The 22,727-nt window shown below is 36.8% G+C and overlaps 1 protein-coding gene across 14 annotated transcripts in view; it reads left to right on the forward strand.

Annotated features, from left to right (window-relative positions):
- Positions 1 to 21,572, forward strand: part of PARD3 (par-3 family cell polarity regulator) — a 444,458-nt gene extending 422,886 nt beyond the window's left edge. For 13 of the 14 annotated variants that reach the window (XM_074899993.1, XM_074899998.1, XM_074899991.1 and 10 more), the window contains 3 exons: positions 6,193 to 6,313; positions 15,938 to 16,065; positions 19,448 to 21,572. In XM_074899993.1, the coding sequence (XP_074756094.1) occupies positions 6,193 to 6,313; positions 15,938 to 16,065; positions 19,448 to 19,841 (643 nt within the window). In that variant the 3' untranslated portion in view covers positions 19,842 to 21,572. Of the gene's footprint in view, positions 1 to 6,192; positions 6,314 to 7,351; positions 7,369 to 15,937; positions 16,066 to 19,447 lie in introns of all 14 variants that reach the window. The other variant, XR_012633185.1, reaches the window with a different exon arrangement.
- The last annotated feature ends 1,155 nt before the right edge of the window (positions 21,573 to 22,727 follow it).

Below are 22,727 nucleotides of genomic sequence, written 5' to 3' on the forward strand. Positions count from 1 at the left end.
ATGCTCTATATTCATTTAGCAAATATGAAATGGCAAGAGAGAAGGATTTTTACAACCTCATGAACAGTAGAAATAAGCCAAGACTGAAAGAGATCTGGGGAAAAAAAAATAAGATAGGATGCATACCCTTCAGCATGCAGGAAGCTGCCCTTGTTAGAAACTAACTTTGCATGCATAATTAATTTGAGCAGCACATTCCGTTTCTTACAACTAGACGAGAAATTGAATTCAGGTGTTTGGTGAACATATGGGGGATTTGCTGTGAATTTATGACCTGTGGTTTGAGTGTAAAACCCCAAGATACTAGCTGATAAAACTTAATGAAGCTTGTGCAGAGAAGCTATTTTTATTTGCAGTTTTGTATTTGATACATTTTTGGGCTTTTACACCTCTACCCCACCTTTTAATCCATTATTCCCAATAAATTATTTGACACTTAAGAAAAACAAAAATAGTGTAGGATGAACCTTTCTATGCCTCCCTCCAGGTTATAACTGCCCCATGTTACAAGTAAATTTGTAGTCTAACAAATTTGATCTCTTGCTTAGCTGATTTTTTTCTCAGACTGACTATAGCAATTCTGTAATCACACAACAGCTCTTTTATACAACACCGGCCATGGTTGCTCCTGTTTGTGTACCACGTCAATATGTGGTAGTATCTGCGTGTTCATGGAAAATGTATTCCTTGGTGTCTCAGAAAAGGACCGTGTGTAGGGCACACTGGAATGAGAGGACCAGCCAAATGGTTACACTAATGTAAGCTTGAGGACTGGTATTTAGATGTCAAAAAATAAACCATAGAACAAAATGATAGGAAAGGACCGACCTGCTGCTGGCAAGCTGGTGACAGGAAGGAGATAGTGCAAACTCTGCCGCTGCTCAGCCTCATCAGCCCTGCGGTGTGTGGGCACAGTCATCTGTGTCACTGACGATTAACAAATCTGTTTAAAGTGAACAGACCAGCAGACCGTGCATTGGAGTACGGTGCTAACTTTAAGCCTGGTAAAGGGCATACTTTCATTTTATTTTACATCCATGGCTTTTTGCAACAACTTGACAGTTTCTGCTTATCCACCCTCAAGGGCCATCCAAAACAGACAAATCCATCTGCTTGGAGTAAGCACCATGGCAAGAGAGTGCTCGAGTTTCATTAAATGTAGCAGAAGCTTTTATATTAGATTATAAACACTCTGCTTTCTGTTGGGCTGTTTTCATCCTGCTCAAATCGTGAAGGAAGAGACTGAATTTTGTAGACACTGAGCTGGTTCTGAACTTTGGCAAGGATGCATGCTGCCAACTAAGGCATGGCCATCAGAGCGAGAGCATCGTTAATCCACAATGGGATGGAAATAAATTCTTTTTCCGCTCCTGTCCACCTGTAGGCACAGGTAGATTAAAATTCAGCTCTTGATTTTTAATATGATGCGAGTAATCTGTCCAAATGGAAAGGAATTTATTTTATACAAATAGGTGATAGTTATTTGCCAGCTTGATGTAAATAAGAACCCATCTGTGTTTTATAACTGCTATCCAGAGATCTAAGCAGCTGGTCAGACCAGTGAGTCCCTGGCAGCTCCAATCTGTGTTAAAAGATTTCAAGGTGTAAAGAACACTGTTTGTTTACTAACCTTTTGGTTATTCTAGTCATGTTGCAACTGCCTGGTGAGGTTGTTAAGACCCTTTTCCATGCTTTTGCAGGCCAATAAATTTTTTTCCAAAGCTTTAGTCATCCCTGTTCAGTAACATGTTTGTATCTACTTTATCACACTAAAAATCTGTCTGTTTTGAAAGGATTACAACTCTGTACATGAGTGCATGACATCACACTGAGACATTGCTTAATGATCTGAGACTCCGATGGCCATTGCTGCTGTTGTTTGTTTCTGGAAGTATCTGACAGCTCTGGCCTATCTAAGCCTTGCTTACAGTTGCATTTTTAGTCCGTGCTGGCAGTCATGTGTTTTAAAGCAGCACTCACAAAATAGCTGATTGTGAAATGTGCCATCTGCAGATGGAAGGCAATGGGATGCCAAGTAGAGATGTGATACAAGGAAGCCCAGCTGCTTTGCAGCCCAAGTTAACTTTGGCCCTAAAAGCCTTTCCTTGATTTGTATGTCTTTTAAGAACATTTAATAATGACAGCACTTTGAAAGAACAACATCACTTGCATCTGATGCTAGGAGATGCTTATTATCTTCTGCAAGTTCACAGCCATCCTGTTGTTAAGTAAGCACAGGGAAAATTGTCTGGGCAAGCTGTGGTTACCGTAGAGAGTTGTAATTCCAGTTTTGCTAAAATGTTTAAAACTAGAGTAGGTCAAATCTTCAATAAACTTTGAATGGTTTTCAAGTTAAACTTCTTCCTTCCTGATAATGGTCCTGAATTCTTTAAGGTGAATTTGTCTTCAGATTTTCAGTTAATATGAATGAAAAACTCAAACAAAACATGGTGCATTTAATTAAACATTTGAGGACTTGCGCCATACATCTGCAAAAGTCAAAAGGGAATTTAAGCATCAGGAACACCTGCAGTCCTGCAACCTAGTAGTCTGTTGATATGACCCTACTCTCTTGGATGAATTTATCCAATAAATTGCTTTAGACTGCCTAAGGACTCTTCACACTGGACATAATTTGTTTACATCTCTCCCAAGGGATAATGGTGTGACTTACATAAATAGTTGTAGATAAAAGAGAACATCTCAGGACCTGAAAAGGAATAAATTTACGTTTGCGCTTTTAGGTTTGCACTCCAAAATTTTATTTGTAATGATTTTTTATTGTGACTAGGATTTTTGCATTTCCCTCCTTCTAGAAGTAGTGATTGTTGTCTGGGAGTTGAATGATATATCAAGTGGGTGTACAAAGTGTTCCCTGAATGCAGTGTGAGTACGGTGAGAGACATTAAAAACATAGCACAGATTATAAAATCAGCTGGATGAAGAGAGCATGGTAAGAGACAGCATGGCAGGCCAGGATGGAGGTGTGCAAGCCTTCACTGGTGCAAAGTTTAGGGCAGCTGAGTAATTTAACCTAGAGAATCAGAACAAGGTTGAGAAGAAAATGGAAACAAAAGGAAGCCAACATGAGATATAGTCTAAGCCTTTAAATAATCTTTTATTAGAAGTATCTTAGCCCCTATTTAGCTGCCTTTCTTTTCCCTTTTCCTCTCCTAAATAAAAATGTTTAATTTTTTTAAATTATTACTATAAAACCACTGACTTGACCTCACTTTCTGTGTCTCACAGACTTTCTGAGCACAAAGAAATTTGAATAGATACAGAAGTGGTTTTGTCTTTTAATTTAGCTCTTTCTTCTCTGTGAAATAGTCCTTTTATAATTCACCTCTTTTGCAGTTTTTAAAATTTGGGTCATGTCCCTTGCTTTTCAGAAGAAATAGAAATATTGCTAGAAGCTTTATCTTTCCTGCCATTATCAAACCTTTTAATAACTTTGAATAACTTTTCTTAAATCAGCTTGACTTTTTTCCTTTTTTTCTTTTCTTTTTTCCTTTTTTCTTTTCCTCTTTTTCTTTTTCTTTTTCTTTTTCTTTTTCTTTTTCTTTTTCTTTTTCTTTTTCTTTTTCTTTTTCTTTTTCTTTTTCTTTTTCTTTTTCTTTTTCTTTTTCTTTTTCTTTTTCTTTTTCTTTTTCTTTTTCTTTTTCTTTTTCTTTTTTCTTTTTTTTTTTTGTCACTAGAAAAAGTTCTTCTTAGGTCTGGAGTCAAGTTAATCATCCCAGGATCCTCTCTGTCCTTTGTTGTTTCATCTCTGCAGCATAAAGGGTGTCAAATTCATGCATTTGCTGTTCAGGAGGAGACATACATTTTGGCTTCATGGCATGGACACTATGCATTTGCTTGCTATCCCTCTGTTGTTATAGTTGTTTTAATGAGGAGCAATCAGAAATGTGAAGTCATCAGATCTGTAATAACCCTTCCAGTAGCCCATTTTGGGGCTGGTAGAATGTGTCTTCCCTATAAGCACGGGATTTAGCGCAGTGCTTCTGGGGTTTACCTTCTATTTTTCTTTGCCATTGGATCATTGCTCCGCTGTCACTTTTTCCCTGTGATCCCTTACAGTTTGAAACAACCTTGATTAAGGAAGGCTGATTATTTAGTGGTCATCTTGACCATTCATCTTATGGTCTACATATGGTGTTTTCATCTTATGGTCTACATATAGTGTTTTCCTAGTAATTTTGTACCAAAGTTCAGTGGCATTTCTCTTTCAAACATATGTTCTTATACCTGAAATACTAATACGTGAAGTATTTTGCTACTTTTATGTGCAATTTGTCTTACAGAAAACACAGTGTACAAAGTATTGGACTACTTGTTTGTTAGATTAACAATATCAATTTTAAAAATCAACAGACCATTTTAAAGTATTTTGTATGTCTTGTACCAGATTGCGATAATTGCATTTAAAATGTGCAGTGTATAGCAATGCATGGGAAAAAACAAGTAGTTGTATAGTAAAGCTGGGCAGAATTTGAAAATAAGGAATAGATTTACATAACATCAAACTGCAAATGGAGATAAGCCATTTCACAAAATTAAGTTGAATTAAGGAAATAAACTTAGCAACACCCCTACAATGAAGTGGAGATTTTGAAAATGCCACAATGTTTTATTTCCACCTCTTCTACATAAAGCTTTCTTTTAATTGTACTTTTCAAAATGGTAATTTGCACATGGAAATTGTCCTACCCTACAAATAAAGCATTTCTTAAAGCCCCCATTTGCAAAAACAATGAAAGAAAAAACTTCCCTAAGTTCCTTCCTTTTCTTTGCCTTTGGTTTCAAAGAAAAGAATAAAAACCCAAACCTCTTCAAAAATTAGTCTTTGTTAGAACCATGCTAATTTTTCTGTTTCGTTAACCAAGCACCGATAAGCTCCATTTAATGGCACTGAAAAGAGTGGGAGGTAACGTCTCAAATATCTACAACCTCCAATCCACTGCACCTGCCAGTCCCAAAAGATGTGGAAAACAGTCACAAATGGACTCCAGAATCATCTCTTTTCATATGAGAGAAGTCATGGGATATAAATTCACTGTGTTTTATTGTACCCTGTGTCTAAGAATGGGAAACTATGGAATTGCTTTCCATTGTCTCCCTGCAGATTTCTCTTTTGAAACAACGTAATAGCTGACCATTCCTCATCAGCTCTTTTGAAATAAACTATGAGATGCAGGGCTTAAGAAGGCCATAGTAGGAGATTAAACTGCTTCTGGTTAGTCTTAATATAATATATTTGTTTGTCAGGCTTCCTGTGATTCCCGCATTAACATGTTTGAAATACAGTGGAGGTTATAGGGGTCAGGTGTGAGCCGCACAGCTGGAAAAATGGCAACAAGATTAATAAATATCCACTTTCCGTCTGCCTTGTGAAAGAAGCTGTTCTGTGCATATTTCATTATGGTTTCACATAAACCTGTGCTATGAAAAGCAGATTACCTGTGACAGGCATTGTGGAAGAATTTATGGTTTTGAAGAATTTGAGGTTCTGGGTGTAATGTTATGTAGTGGTACCTCTGGGGCTGAGCCCTCCCCAGCCCACCAGTGTCCGTGGAGCATCAGCCAGTGGCGCTCTGCTGCCCAGATGCATTCCTGCTTATGGCACTGTCAAGTGGATTGCTTTTTACTGGCCCCCAAGCCCTTTAATGCTTTCAGACTGATCAGTTTAAAAGACTTGTTAAAAACAGAACTAAGGGATGACAGGCTCTTATTGATTGAGGAAAATAATCAAATTTTCTATAGGTAGGGTCTTCCGATGTTGTAATGAATTTGACGTGAATAAGGATCTGACAGTACTACAATTTATTGATTGTGAAAAAGTATCTTTCATGTTTATTCAGTAGCAGAGATCATTAGTACTTTTCTCTTAATTTGCCTTTATGTTAAGCCTGACACTAGCACATACATTCTTCTTCATTTCTAAACATGGACTGAAAAGATGCTAGATTTTTAGAAATTAGCCTTATCTGTCTTATCCTTACACCATCTGAAGTTTCTTCATAAATCAAACAGCATTAATCACCTTTTAAAAATTGAAGATCTTTGTATTAAATGCTTGGTAGTTATTTCTAAGTCTGTACTCCTGCACTGTAGTAGCAGTCCCATGCTAAGAAATTAGTCACAGATGGCAGTTCCCAACTGTATTGATCATTTCCATCCTCCCTGTTTTAGCAACAGATCAACCCCTAACAATCATGACCGGATACAGCGCCTGAGACAAGAGTTTCAGCAAGCAAAGCAAGATGAGGATGTGGAAGACAGGAGACGTACTTACAGTTTTGAGCAGCCATGGGTAAGTGTATGGAGCCTGCCAAATCTGGACAGCTTGGCTGACTCCTGCTGTCCCCAGGCTGGTTGGAAGCAGACCGATAGGATGCAGGGTCCTCTGCCTTCACACTTCTGCCTTTTCTGTTATCCCCATTTTTGGTTTAGTGATGTTTATTTCATTTTAAAATTTCTTCAGCCATATGTCCTGTGCGCATATCGCATTATTTGCTCTGTGTTTAAACCGTTGACTCCATGAGTTACTACTTGGATTTTTTTTTCCGCAATGTCAATTATTCTGAAATTTTCTAGGAAAATTGGAATAAAACACATATTAACAAAAAATAATTTAGAGGAAACATGTAACTTTGTAAATAGTATTTTCTCTGAAACAATAAAACTGTGATTACTTTTTTTCCTTAAGAGAAAGAGCTATGTATTTTCACAGTGAAAAGGGAGAGATATGCATAATAGCATGCTTAACAATAGTACCCCTTTGCCACTTACATTAGCCAAGACAGTCTGTCTCGAGATATTTGTCCTAATTGATCATTTAAATCCTGTTCAATCTGATCTAGTGATGTGATACAATTATGTAAATCCATGTGCTTATCTTGTTTAACATAATTGAATGAATCAGTGTTGCTTTTTAATCAATTACATATCCTAAATTAGGATCCTTTAGATATGGGACAAATATTTTACTGTATTTTTGTTTGAAATTCCACAATAAAGACAGTGAACAATTTGCTTGTGTTCCCAAAAAAGTGGGAGATGTATGATGACAGCAGTAGAATCTCTCACAGCTCCCTCTAAAGTGGGTGTAGGTGATGGGTTATTGTTACTCAGCATTATGATGCACACGAGACTGAGGTGGAAATACCCGAAGATCTGCATCTGTGTGTATGAAGTCACTGAGAACAACCTAGGTAATATCATAATGCATAAGTCATCTTTGGTTGCCTATTGTGGTGGATATAGAAGATTTTTTTACTTTTGTTGGGTCTTTGTGTCCTTGTCCATCTCAAACTCATGAATTTGAACTTGTGGTATTTTTGACATGCAGCATGGAGAGGAACAAAGGTAAATGTATCCCTAAATGACCTAACACTGCTTAACATACTGTATCAGGATATAGGCTTCTCTTTTCGCATGTTAGAAAACCTCTAACCTTCTCTGAAATTGAACAAATAAAATAAACATTTTTTTAGGACCAGATGTTTTTTGATTTGATGTGGTGAAGATAATGTGATAGCTCATCACAGTTATAGTGTAGCAGTTTTGGGACGGAAGAGGGCTGGGTGTTGGAGGTACTTTCTGTTGTACATTATCAACTGCTGTTTAGTCTCCAGATGAGAGATTTGAGCAGCATTCTTGGGAAAACTGTATGAGAAAAACTTGCACTCTTGAAGACTTGGGAACTTAACTACTGAAGGTCATGGGCCAAATTGTTGTATATCTAAATGCCATAGCAACTTTAGACAGGCAACTTGGATTTTATTATACTTTCTTGTAATGAGCGAGGAGGGAATTATTTGGATGACAGGCTGATTACCTTAGGAATGGAATAATTTCCTAAATTGTGGGTCAGAACACTGACCTTTCCTTTTTCTCTTATTCAAACAAATGGGATCTCTCTGTTTACTCCCCTTCTACAGATCATGCAAATGAGCCTGAAGTGAGTAATTCAGCTTAATGTATTAATATTAATTCTGAAGCTTATTGTTGCTTTTGTAGGAGCTGCTCTGTTGTTAAATACATAGGTGGCCAACTGTTTTATTTTAGATAAGTACTTTAAAAAAATTGGCCCAGAGTATTTTTGAATTATAATTTTTTTTTTTTTTTCCGTCCTGTACTCCAGCCTTTCAAGATCACAATACTTGGAAAGGATAAAGCAATGATCTCATCCATTTCAGCAGTTCACAGTCATTTCAGTGTTAAGGAGCCATAACCCTCTCTCTTAGAGCGTGTGCGTTACTTTAACATATTAGTCTAAAATGATGGACTTTGTTAAGGCACCCTCTCAAAACAGATCCAGATGTATTATTAAATGCCAGTGACACAAAAAAATGCAAGAGTGGTTTATAATACATATGCAGGAAAAGTACTTAGATACATTCATCAACGTCTTTTCAGTCTTCTCCATCTGTAAGCTCTTGGTTACAAACTGCAGCAGTGAAAAGTGCACCTGTACATGGACTGTTGTTGAAAAGTGTGTTTTCACCTGAGGGAGATGGGTTGCACAGCCTACATAAACAAAAGGCTTTACATCCAGAGAAGCCTGAGTCGGATGTCAGCAGCCAACTCTGACCTGGTTTGGACAGAAAGAGGGGTAAAACCCATCCACTGAGAAGTCTGTGCTATTGAGGTGATAAGTAGTTTGCATTTCTCATTAACAAGTTGATGGGAGGGTTGAGGATAGGGAACAAAGTGCTGATGTGATGTGGGACTATTGGGTACTTTAAGGAAGTGTAAATGAATAGAAAAGTTTGCAGTGTAAGTAATAGATACTGATGGAAATCTGGCAACTCAGGATATTCAGAGGAGCTCAGTAGCTCAGAAACCTGCTAATATATTATCAGAATGATCCTATGAACATCACCAACTCCATTTCATCCCGGACTATTAATGGCCTGTGACACAGGGTTCTGGTTACCTGTGATGAATACCTTCAGTCTTCTCCACGTGTTGGCGGCAGATCTCCATGCCACGGAGCACTACCTCATGCTGGCTGTAAGCAATAACTGTGGCAGAGACCAGTGGCAGACCCCATCCCTTTCTGTCTGTGCACATCAGGTGAAGGCTGTTTCTCTGGAGATGAGCAATGTGACAGAGCTGGACGTTTTGCCTAGCTGTGTTTGCCCTGCCAGTAAACAAAATACTTGACTGCCTATGAGTGTTCATACAGCATCAGGCAGCTTAACAGACACAAAAAGTGATAGTGATGGAATGAGATGACACCGTCTATTAAGCAGCGTAACATTTCTGCTCAAGGCCATTTGAATGACACACTGTTAAGGTTTAATAACTGACTAACTATTGCAACATCAAGCCATCTCTAAAACCCAGTAGTTCAGCAACTGAGTCACAGCTGTATGAAAAGGTTTTTACATTTGTTTATTTTAAGATAACTTTCTCAGGCTTAATAATTTTTTTCCTCTTACATGGCTTTTTTATTTTTCATGTTTCAAAAAAACAAGGTACTAGAGGGTTTCAAGGGCAATACTGTATGCCTGATGTACACAGGGAAAACAAAACAAAACAAAACAAAACAAAAGATTAATTTATTTTAATCCTGCTGTTGTTAATTCCAGTCAGAGTTTGTAGAAACGTGTATCTGGGCATGTAGAATTGCGTGGAATCACAGTATGTCTGCTAATATTTAAGGCCCTTGATGTTGTTATGACATTTTTATACCAGTGCAGGATTCTTTTGGGGATGATTTTTCTGTTCAGTACCAAAGTTGAGCCTCTGGATTTTGTTCTTTTCTGGGTAGTATTTGGTCTGCTGAGGTTTATCCTTCCTTGCACCAGTCCTGGGGTTTGGGGGATTTTGGTTGTAATTTGTTCCATATCTTGTGTTTTTTCCTAGTCACATCTTAATTAACAGATCCCCACCTTCAATAACAAAACCACAGCATTATAGCCCTAAATGTCATGGGAATGAGCAATCCAATTAAAAAAAAGAGCGTATTAAATCCATTGAAAACACTAAAGTGCTTGCCAGTCCTGCTTGTAGAAGCACACCAACAATCAAAAAACCCCACAAAGATGCAGGAGGGACAAAAGTTAGTGGTTTCTTTCTTGATCTTTAGGAAAACTATCAGTGTTAAAAATGGAAAGCGGCTAACTCCATTCACAAATACATTCATCTCTAGTCATCTCACATCTATTTGGATGGTGGGAGAAAATTGTCATCGAGAGAGCAGCTGAGCAAACTCTACTTTAAATATTTAGGAGTCAAATAAAAAGATAACAGCTAACTGGGTCAAAATAAATACACCACCTGACTTGCCTGAGTATAGCTTTAATTAGGTGCACAAATTTGTGAAAGGTAAATAATTGCATGTTTTTCATAGAAGAAAGACTCCAGAAGTCCTAATAACATACTTAGGCATGGCCTGATAGATAAAAGTTCAGAGAATTTAGGGACCATGCTTTTTTTCCCGCTGTTTGTTGGTATATAGATCTTGTCTCTAAGGCAGATTTAAAGAAAAAAAAATATTTTTTTTTCTGTTTATGGTACTTGTTTCCTATCCCTGTATTCAGGTCCTTGACCTATTCAAAGCCATAATGAATTCTAAATAATCTAAAATTATTTCCAAAAAATGAAAGCCTGATTTTTATTGCTGTAACTTTGATTGTAACATTAATTTTACCTGGAAAAATGAATAACAGACTATATTCAAAACAAACATTATAAAGTTTGTATCAGTTTATAAATTGTGTAGAATAACTCAACACATTAATGAGAAAAAAAGGTAGTATATTAATTCTTTCTACTATGAATCCATTTCAGGAGTCTCTTTCGGGATATTTTATTTAAGATATTAGGCAATATCTAATGGAGCATTGCAGTAGACAAAGAATATCTTAGGAGCCTAATTGCTGTGTCTCCTACCCCAATCTATGTCAGAGAGGAAACCAAAATTGTGCAGGGTAGCCTCTCCACAGGTAGTTTCTCTTCAGCTGCGTATTTAATATCCATTCTGTGTCAAACCTGAGAAGGATTTAATGCAATACCAGCAATTTTTTGCCAAGATTTAGGCTCTGACTTGAAAACTCTACATTTTAAACTTTTTTCCCCTACTAGTTTCGATCTACTGATTTATGTGAAACAGAAAATGAAGATCAAAAATTTTAAAAATAAATGAAATCATTTCAGTTTGTAAACAAACATATTTATAGCTCATAGGCATGCAGTGCCTGTAAATACCCCAGGCAGAATTTCAGGGCTCTCTGAGTGGTTTGTTTCTACCATACTGTATTTTCTTTCTGCTGCTGCTATACATATAATAGAAATCTTTGTCCCATACCATGCCATTCAACTTTCTATATATACACCATAGAAAGATGCACAAAGGGATGGGATTTTATTATTATATGGTGTTTGAATTAATACACACACCTGTTGGCAGTTTTTAAGAGAAGTATTGCTATATGTTCTATTCACCATAGCAACATAAACAAAAAGATGGAAGTAAAAATAGTTTTCAAGGATATCTCCCAGAATCACTGAATGTCTTTTATCATTCTGAGTTTTGATATACACAGTTACTGGATTGTCTGTCATCTATGCCAAGCACATTTACACATAAAGCAGGCAAGGTCTTTTAATCTTATTTATTTCTAATTAATGATGAACTGTAAGTACCATGGACTTTTGGGAGACCTTGTGTCTACAGACTTCCCAGGTGGACCTGAAACTTCTTAGTTAAACACAGAGCTTAATCTGGAAAATAATTAGCACACTCATTTTAATATTAAATAATGGTAATTTTTAATAACTGGGAAAATACTAAGGGACTTGTTCCTTTAGTATCTCCTTACTAACTGTTTCTTTATCAATACAAAGGAATACCATGAGTCTGAGCAAGCATTTCTCCAAGTTTCTCACTATGGCAGTAAGCTGTCAGATACGTGTGTTGTCATCTCAACTGCTGGATCTCTGGTCAGCTGAACTGGTTGGATCTCCCTGAAAACCAAGGGGCCCAGATCACCCCCGTGATCCATAATTCTGTGGCAACTTTGATCTGTGCCAGTCCAGCAGAATTCACACTGCCACCATGCAGAGCTACCCTCTGTGGGCTGAAATGCCATTGTGCAGGGAAAGAAACTGTGTGGGCAGCCAGTGGTTTAGCTAGGAAAGAGAGGAGAGACCTTTATCCCTAAAATATGCTGCCCTTTACTGCTGAGAGTGGTCAGTGCAACATGAGCCGTGGGGATACATTCTCTGTGAAACGAAAAAATGTTGCTTGCATAAAGTGAGAAATCCATAGAAACTTTTGACTTTGCAGCCCTGGTTTTAAATTAATGCCTCTTTGAGAAGAGACCTGTGTAATTTCATGTATCTTAAAGCACAATTTTACATGCTGAGTACTGTTTAACAATGCTGAATGCAATAACTATCATTGCCACTTAAATGTATTGTGGAAGACATGAACATACATTTATTTGTATAATGCAGCCTTGGTTGTTATTGTGGCCTTGACCGCATCTTGATTTAAAAGGTCAGTGCTTGTCATACATCTCATTGCAAACAAGGCCAGAGTTCTTATCAATCTGTACTGTGAAGACCTAGGCTCTTGCTAGGTTTGTTGGATGATTTCAGGTTGTTATAATTGTACTTAGCCTTGTGTTGATATCAGGGTTAAAATTACTTGTTATGTGCATTCCTTACATGTTTTTTGTTGCTGTTGAAAGATGTGAAAATAGTTCAACTTTTTTTTTTTTTTTAATTATCTCCATTTTGTGTTGACAGAAATGGGGTATGCATGTATATAGATGTGTGTTTGTGTATATATTTTATATAAAAATATATGTATGAAAGTATACTTTGGGAATTGAGACAAAATTACCAATTAGCTTTTGAAGACTAAGGTTACTTATGATATAAATATTTTTGGTTTATAATCAAAAGCATATTGAAAGATAAATTACTGTATGGAGATTTGCATTTTTCTGAACAAGTTAAGGATCCAAAAAGGTTTATGTTAAGTCTTTATATCATCATGACCATATATCAGTGTCATTCATTATGGTGTCACTGAGGCTTTTAATTAAAAGATTTGAAATAAAGGCCTTTTTATTAATAAGATGGAGGAATGTAGCTGTCTGTGTGTATATATGTTATGGAATATGTGACTGCATATATATAGAAGCAGTATTTTTATGTCTCATTGCCTATTTTTGGATGCTTGAAATCAAGTAACAGATTCAGTTATATGAACAGCTTATTGTAGATGTGAACAACATGCAGACAGGACTCTAAATAAGTATTCTTTTCAAATTAGTTAAATATTGCAAATCCACTTAGTTTAACAGGGCATACGGGTACTCATGCCTTCAGAAAATCAGGTAATGGATTTTAGATGTTTGCCTTTAGACCCATCAAATTATAAATGCTGTCCATTAGATGAAATTCTCTGTGAACTGCTGAGAATCCAGACCTAACTCCTCAGATTCGGTCACTCTGGGCATGTGTTACAGTGGGCAGACAGGCGTGATAGTCCTTGCCGCTATTTCACCATTGGATCCTGTGTGCATTAAAAAAAAATAAAAAAATCTCTGAATCTACGTTTTGATCTTAGTCCATTCGTAGTCCATTTGTAGTCCATTCGGGCTTTCAAAGCCTCTGTCACTTTAGTAGAGGCTTCTGTGGTAACTTCAACTCTCTGTACACGTGTGTGCATGTACTTGCATTCATGCTTTCTAGATGATGCATTTTAATATCTTGTATAAACCTAAATTGAGAGGCAGCTCGTTCTAGCTCCACCTGTTTGGTAATTTAACCATTCCCTGAACTGTAAAGTTCTTTAATCTGTTATATTTACAGTAAACTGAAAAAAGTGAAACTGTGTTTTCAAATAAGGAGAAACAATTCTGATTTTATGTCTTATCTGTGATAGCTACTTTCTCACATATGACATAATGTAGCTGGAAGCTTTCCAACGTTGTTAAAGAGGAACCCATGAAATGAGGAGATTGGCTCTAAAATCTTAGTTTAAATGTTTTTATTCCTTATGGAGAAGTTGAGATGGGAACTTCTGAGTTTCCCTCTGGTTCTCTGTAAGCTGCTTATAACCACACTGGAGAGAATTCACAAATAAATCTTGTGATTTTCAGGTAATCACTCACTTCCATAAGCTGAGCCCTTCAATAAAATACCAAATGTCAGAAGACTCTCAATAAAGTCAAGAAAGTTAGAAATGTTGACATATGCAGTAACTGAAACTCTGCTCTGTATGTGTTGCCCTTATTTAATATAGTAGGAAATCTCCATGGGGGTTGTTGGTTTGGCCATACATATGTACAGCTTATTCACCTCTAAGAAAATTTCCCACAAGGCTGACACACAATTCTGTTTTCTCAACTTGTTGCTTCATCATACCATTCCTAAAGTATTTTTCATTAGAAATACTGTTTTACTGAGGTTTTACAGAGTAAATCTATTCTGAAATAGACATCAGTCTGGCATTAAGGATTCTCTGAAATAAGTTCTCCACTACTCATAGTCTATGCTTTCGCATTCTTTGCACAATAACCTTCTCATAAATCTTGTAATCTTCTCATAATCTTCTCTGGGAAAAGCAGTTGTTCACCAAATTTTATCTGTTAAATTCTGAGCCGAGGCTGATGCTCTGTCTGAAGTGTATTGTTATTGGAAATCAAGTTTCTAAAAGTTGTACACCTGTTTCAAATTTGTTGTGTTCTGGCTACCTGCAGGTACTTGGCTATATAGTAAGGCAAAGGAGAAGTTTATGTCACAAATGACAACTTTATAGTTTCTAAGACTTGTCTTCAGTGTACGAAGCTTTTCAGAAGCCTTTTATCTTGCAGATATTTATAAGCCATTATATCTTTCTGCTGCAGAAATTATAATGGCAAAAAACAAGAGATGTTTGTTTTGAAGGAAGGCACAGATAAGAAGGAAAAAAGTGCTTTAACAAAAGCAAGTCTGAGACAAGTTGTTTCATTTCCAAACTCAGACAAGTGCTTATGCTCCCTAACCTTCCAGTGAGTAGACTTAAGTATTTTGAATAGAACTGGCAATTTAAAGCCAAGAAAATGATGCTCTGTTTCTTTGTTAGATGAAACTTTATTATTAAAACAAGAAAAACCCATAATACTCTTTGATTTTTGTGGCACCCTAATTGCAGCTTGAAATCACAAAATCTGAATAAAGTAGTAATATAAAATGAAAAGGGATAGCTCTACAAAAGTAAACTTTTTCATAATCCAAAATTTGAATCCAGCCTTTCTGCCAGATCTTGACCGGTAATGCTCTGTATTCCCAGAAAGGCCATCCATTTTCACTTGCTCCTAGTATTGGCCTCAAAGTTTCAAATTGTCACCTCATTAAGATGTTATCTAAAATCCTTCTCAGAGATACAGGATTCCCCATTGTCCACAGGAGAATGCTTAATTTGTCTGCTTGATCATATTGAACCAGAAAATGTTTCCCCATCTCTCTGAAAAGCGAGCGGTGCATGTCTGGGCCAACAACAAATAGGATGGTTACACTAAGGGAGAGCATCCCTTGAGCATACTGGTGAGGTTTGAAAGAGCTGTTGTGCTCCTTCCTCTCTCAGATCCTCAGTGTGGTGTAAAACTTAGCATTACCATAGCTAGGCTAACTTACAGTGTCTGAAGATCTGTTCCACTAACTTAATTCAAATTTCAGTGTTACTATAAAAGCATAACGCATTCTGCACCAATATCTTCCTGATACATCTCAGAAATGGTTGGTCAGAAACAGAATCTGTAGCACACAGGCCACTGTTATGGGTCAGAATTTAACCTAATTATTATGAAAGACCTATATAAACCACGTGTTGAAACAAACATAACTGTATGTATGCAATAACAATTTAAATGATAGCTCTTTTGTGGGCATTTTTCTGCTTTAAGACATTTCTGTTTTCATTTTATAGCCAAGTACCAAGACATACTCACAGAGTGGCAGACACTCAGTATCAGTAGAGGTTCAAATGCAGCGGCAGCGGCAAGAAGAAAGAGAGAGTTTCCAACAAGCTCAGCGGCAGTACAGCTCATTACCCAGGTATGGTAACTGTCTGAAGTTATTCAGTGCATATGAGCCTGGAGCTAATTTCATTTGTGGAAGGAAAATGTTGTACTTAGTGCAGACACTTTTGTTTAGCATTGATATAAGGTAGAATATATTCAACGTGGAAGAGACATAAAATTTCTTAAGTGAGAGCACGTGGTACGTGTTGCTTTTAGGAGAATTACTTCTTGCTTGATTTCAGTGGGATTTGATGACACTCAGCACCCAACAGAATTGAGACATTAAAACAAAGCTATTTTTTGTGGGCCACCATTCAGTATGATTTTATGCAATTACAGAAGTCTCCTGAGCATGACATGGGTTGTCCCTTTCTGACATGTCAGTGGCCTAATTCCTTACTGGGTAGAAATTCTATCTCTGTGATGTTAATGCAGAGGAAAAATTAAAAGGAAAAAAAATAATCTCCAGACCTCAAACAAAAGAATATAGAACTGAGAAACTCTGTCTAAATATCAGGACCTTCAAATTTCAAGTATATACATAAGTTACTGGGTCATTAGCAATGGAATGCTGAAAGTTAATACACTTTTCATCTAAAAAATCTGTATTTTTAAAAAATCTTAGATTTTTTTAAATGAGCTGTTAGGGCAAAATGTCTTTTATTTGATATTTAACTTTTAAAACTATTAAAAGTTTACCCAACATATTTTAAATTAGCTATTATAGTTAAGCATTATACAAATAGTCTTTGCATTTTGAAATATCAGTGGCAGTGGTTGAATGAAGAATCCTTTACATCAGAGGCTGGTGTCAAATTCCCTTCCACAGGGTTGTGTTCTTTTTTGTGCCTTGTGTGGAAATGGTGTAGAAAAAAAAATGTTATGATGTGTTTTACCAAGTGTATCATAACTCCTTTTTTTGGAAACAGAAGCTTCATAATCAAAGTTATCTAATCAGGAACTCTTATCCTACCAACAACTTTGAAAATAAAACATCAGTCAGATTTTCACATGCTATAACGCTTTTCAGTGTAGAATTTTTCTGTTAAGTTTGGAAGGTAGGAAAGGAAAATGTAAAGTTAGTGTGTGGCTTTTTAGTTTGTTAGTTCGTCGTTTTGAAAACCTTAATGTTCCCTTTACTTCTTATCTCTACCTTGCTTCTGAAGTGACAACAGTATTAATGACATATTGTTTTTCCTGAGAAATTCTCTTTCAGTTTTGCTAGCCCCGGCAATGCACAGATTGAGTAGAAGACCATGGATGGTAGTGTCACTTTTAAGTTCAGGGGTTTCTTAAAATTTGCTTCACTGTCCTTCTCAACCACTAGTAGCATTTAAAAGTTGTAAGTCAGTCACAGTGCAATTCCAGTGGCAACAATTAGTAACTGTAAGGAGAAAATTAATCTACAAGAAATTTGGAAAATAATGCTTTGGGTCATAGAAAGGATTGTTTTGAAAAGAGTGACAAAACTTCACTCAAAATGGTTTTCAACATGAGAAATTACTAGCAAACTAGCAATTCATGTTACTGAGTAATAATTTAATGACTTCTTGAGCACTCTGGGTATTTGAGCTGTGCTGAGAGCAGACAGAATTTCAGGACCTTGGGCTAAAGTTAAGCACTGTAAATACCACAATACTCCTATAACAAGCTGGGACATCCAGTTCTCCAGCTTTACAAACTGTTGATAACTCTGTGACTGATCTTTAAAGAAATCTTACTGTGACTCTGAAACTTAGGTCCCAAGCTTAATGTAACTGTGGCTTTGTAATGATTAAAGTTTGTGCACTGGCTTCATTCTTGAGCTTTGTTGCTTTTCATCTTGCATAGTCTTTAGGAGACTGCTTTTTTTCCCTTTGTATATTCAAATCATTAGTACTGAAGACAAACAAACTTGAGTCAATTTTAAAGGATCTTCCCAGAAAGACAAGGAATGTGGGCCAACTAATTTTGAATAAGTACCAGAAAACAGTCAGTAAATTAAATTAGTTCAACTAGTCATCCTCTTGTCCCATGTGAAACTGTAAAAGCAATGTTTAACTCCAAGTTAATTTTGTAGTACTTAAAATTTATCTTGCTCTAGATCAGAAACCTGACAGTTTCGTAGCCTACAGAGGTTCGTTCAATTTGCTCTTGTTCCAGGGAGTGATAAAACATGGCTCAGAAACATCGTTTCTTTGGCAAAGTTGCATATGTGAATATCAAGAACAGCTATAAAAATTTGCATAAGAATTTACATTATGTTGTAATTTATGCTGTAATAATTTACATTCGCCCTGAATAACAATTTTCATCCAGAGGTCTCAAAATCTGTTATAAAATAAGGTGGATAGGGTCATTTTGAAATTATGTGTGTGAAAGGAAGATTGGAAAAACATTAGGTGACTTTTTACTTTTACTAATGGTAGAAAAATTCTCTGGGTCTCCTGTCACTCCACTGTTTGGTGAGGCCACACTGAGTCCTGTGTGTTGACATGAAAAACCAAACCATATATAAACAACTAAATTATTTTCTTATTGATTAATGTCACAATATATTTTGTTCTACTGCCTGATTCTCATACACTAATTTCAGTCTCAAAGTGGGTATCTCTTTTGCTGCAGCACAAAATTGTTTTACTTTATCATCACCAATCTTATTTTAAATTCATAAAAGCATCTAGCAGCTTGATAGTAAATTAAAGCAATTTCAAAACCATAATCTGTCTTCAAAATAATGTGATGATTTATTGTGAAAAAAGATGAGAATTTCTAATTCCTGCATGTATTTCATTTATTTATCTACCCCCTGGAGCCAAAAAATGAGCAAAAAAGGTTATCTCTGCCTTTTCTTCTATGAAAGCTATAGCAAACTGGGTAACAATCCTGACAGCACAAAATTTCTTAGTTCTGGAAATGGGAGGAAGGAACTCTCATCTGTGCAACTACCTATCAATAATGAGCTTTATCTTCTGACTTGTGCAGTGTTAGAGCAAATGTTTTAAAGATCTGCCTGTTGCATTTTTAATCAAGTGTGAATCTAGATTCAGATCTTTCATGAGTGACTTTGCAAGTGCTGGCTGTTATCTGGTTTCTTAGGAGGCACAACAATGTGTATGGACTTTCCTAGTCTGCAAATGAACTGAAGCACTTTTTTCTTGAGAACAGGATGGTGGTTGTAACACTGGATGGGCTTTCACAGCATATTCCTCCTGGAGAACCCTAGAAGTATAGTTCAACTCTATAGGAAATATTCTTCCAACAAAAGAGGCAAGATGCCTCTTTAGGGCAGAAGCAAACATGACTTTTGGAGAATGCTATAGCTGGGGGAAACCTGATGGCATTGAAGAAGCACCATTCTTTCCAGAGATTGTCAATAACAGCATAAGGGGAACGAGAACACTTGTCTTAAAAGCCTCTTCCATTTTTCTTTCCAGGCAAAGCAGAAAAAATGCCAGTTCTGTATCTCAAGACTCCTGGGAGCAGAGCTATTCCCCTGGAGAAGGGTTCCAGACTGCAAAGGAAAATCCCAGATATTCCAGCTACCAGGGATCGAGGAATGGCTATATGGGAGGACATGGCTTCAATGCCAGGGTAATGCTAGAAACACAAGAACTGCTTCGTCAAGAGCAGAGGCGGAAAGAACAACAACTGAAAAAAAAAACTTCTTCTGAAGGGCCTAGCAACTATGACTCATATAAGAAAATTCAGGACCCTAATTATACCCCTCCTAAAGGTCCCTTCAGGCAAGATGTACCACCTTCACCATCTCAGGTAGCAAGGCTGAACAGATTGCAAACACCAGAAAAGGGAAGACCATTTTATTCTTGAGGTGAAGAAAATGAACATCAACTTATCATGCAATAAGGAACATTTTCGTATAAAGACTTATATTTTGAAAACTTTCTAAACTAATGGTACTAAGGAATATATCCATTGTCTGTTTCAGTGCCTTTAAAACTATGGGCAAAGCGTTGGTAGGCCTTATGTCTTTGCCATTCTGTCTCAAGTGTTGAATTCATGGAAGGATGTTCCACCATTTGACAATCATAGCGGAAGTGAGCAACGCCGCCCCTGTGTATCGTGTCCCGTAGCCCAGTCCAGTAGTTGTCAATGGCTTATTACTAGGATTTGTTGTAATGTGTTTTACTTTGCAGTGACTTATTACACCAACATGCAGCTTTGTGGCATAAAATTAATGAATTTGAAGTTGAAAGAAGCATTGACAAGTCCTTTTTTATTTCTCTTGGGTCAGGAGGAAGGTTACATATCAGTCTTGAGTGGATAAGGCTTAGCTCCAGTCTGGATCGCAGTTGCAGTTCTAAGATGTTTTATGGTGGAGTCATTACGAGTCTGTTGATCAATATTTAAGTGTCTATATGCTGAAAAACTATCCTTCTCCTATTATGCACATATGCACTCTTTTTTTCTCTCTCTCCCCACTCTGAGCTTATTAAAAAAGCCTTTATCCTGACTCATGAGGAAAACAATATTAAGCTTTCAGTTATCCTGAGAATCCTGTTACAATTGCCTTATAATCTTAATACACAGTCCATTACAAATGAAATAACTGGAGAGAGACTATTTATACAGTCACAGCCAAGCCCTTGATAAGTATATTTTACTATTTTATTAAAAATGAGAAATCATGAACAAATATACAACTGAGTTCTGCTTTGCTTTACTTCTAAATGAATTGGTCATATGGCACCTGTGTCTAGAAAGAGAACTAGGGAGGGTATCATCCCTTGGTCATCTGATACACAGTTGTCTTTGGGCAGATTTTGGAGATTGCTTGAAGCAAGAGCAGAAGAAATCAAAGGTTTTCTTTGGATCAAAAAGCTGAAAAGAAAACAAATTCTTCTTTTTATGATTTGTGAACCTTTGTGGACAATTGCCTTGTGCTTCCGTATACTGTATTGTTACATCGTGATGCTACATTAAAAATAAACCTTTAAGTATATGAATGAGAGAAAAGTGGAGACAAACTGTTACACATCATCCTGAAAACATGTCAGTATCCAAAAATAACTAAAGCAAAAAAGGTTGCTCTAGCAGTGAGTAATATTTGAATGTGCATATGGGATATGAGAATTTCTTTTGCAGCAGCTGTTTTTATATTTGTTGATCTGAACTTCATGTATTGTAAAAAAAATATAGCTGGGTTGCTGAAGTGCCTGCAAATCCTGATGTGAAAAAGGCTTGAGAATGGATCGCAGCCTATCGTGTACAAAAAAAAAAAGAGAGAAAGCAAGCAAGCAAGAAAGAAAATCATGTATTGCGTGATTTTAAAAAAATGCCTATTTTTTTTTTACTGGCACATTTTATTTTTGCGCCAACTTGTTTCTAGAATATATGTGAAATATCAGCACACATATCTGTGTATTTTATGCCTGTTTGTTAACAGTTTTTGTTGTTAATAATGTACTCCATGTTTAAAAGTTGTTATTAGTGTAAGCACAGTGACATTGGATGACAATAGCTCTTTTACGCAGAATTTACAAAACTGTGTAAAATGGCTTTCCATGTACATATGAAATTTAGAATAAAAGGCTGTTTCCATCCTTGTCTTGGTATTGTCTGTAGACCCTTGTAAGAACCGCTGCAGACACTGAGTTTAAAAAATATTTAACAGATGTTATTTTATCCTATTCCTAATGGTTTATGTGTGTCTTTCTGTGAGCACTTATAAACATCAGGAAAAAAAAAGAAAAGATTTACAGCCCAGCTGAACACCTGAAGACTATCCTCAGAGGGAAAAAATACTCAGTTTAATGTCTTGTGTTATTTTAGGCCATACCTGTGACATTTAAAAGGTACATTCTTAAGACTAACCTCTGTTGCAGAAATCTTCCGTGCTGTATCATGGAGTCCTCTCCCCGAGGAGAGCACTGTCAGAAGGGCACCTGCTGTGCTCTGGCCAAATCCGGGCACGTGTGAGGAAGCCCCCTCTGCACCGAGTGTGTGTTTTGGGCTCTGATGTGAGCCCTTCACAGGAATGTTGACATGGTGAAAAATGGGAAAAGGCAGATTTATGAATAAAGCAATATTTACGGTGTCAGTGATACTCTGTTTCCCCCATTAGTATTGGAGCTGTGTCTGGTTTTCTCCCTCTTCCCCTCATTCCTCCTTTTGTTGGATACTGCAGGAATGTCAATCATAATTCTGTCTATGCATGACATCAGGCTGTTGCCATGGCAATAACAGTGTCAAATTATTCACTGTGACTTTATTGTGGGATCTCAAGGGGAAGAGTAGGAGGAGCTGCAAGGTGGACAGGCGGCTTTCGGTGCCCAAGTAAACTAAAGGCATGATTTTACGAAAGATCTAAATTGTAGTGGCTTGTAGTTGTGAGGAAATAATTGCATTTGCAGTTTTGCAGGCCTTGCTGTCTCATCTCCTGACTGCATTCCCAGATTGCATAGTTTGATGTTTCTATGGAATTATTTGGACAGGCAAATAATTGCAAGCACTAAAAAATGCATCCACAGGAATGGAAAACATGTTGAAGTCCTTTTCAGAATTAGGCCTGTGATAAACTGTTGGAGGAAAAAGGGCATATGTTTGGAAAAGTATGAAGTCGGGATGTTTTACGTGTGAGGATGGCATATGTTAAAGTTTACCCTTCTATGAAACTCCTCTTCAAGGTGTTAACAATTTGCCATAATTAGATGTGTTCATGAAAGAAGGCAGATGTTCTCTTTGGGCCATGTCTGT

Source organism: Athene noctua, chromosome 2 (assembly GCF_965140245.1).
Source record: "Athene noctua chromosome 2, bAthNoc1.hap1.1, whole genome shotgun sequence".
NCBI lineage: Eukaryota > Metazoa > Chordata > Aves > Strigiformes > Strigidae > Athene > Athene noctua.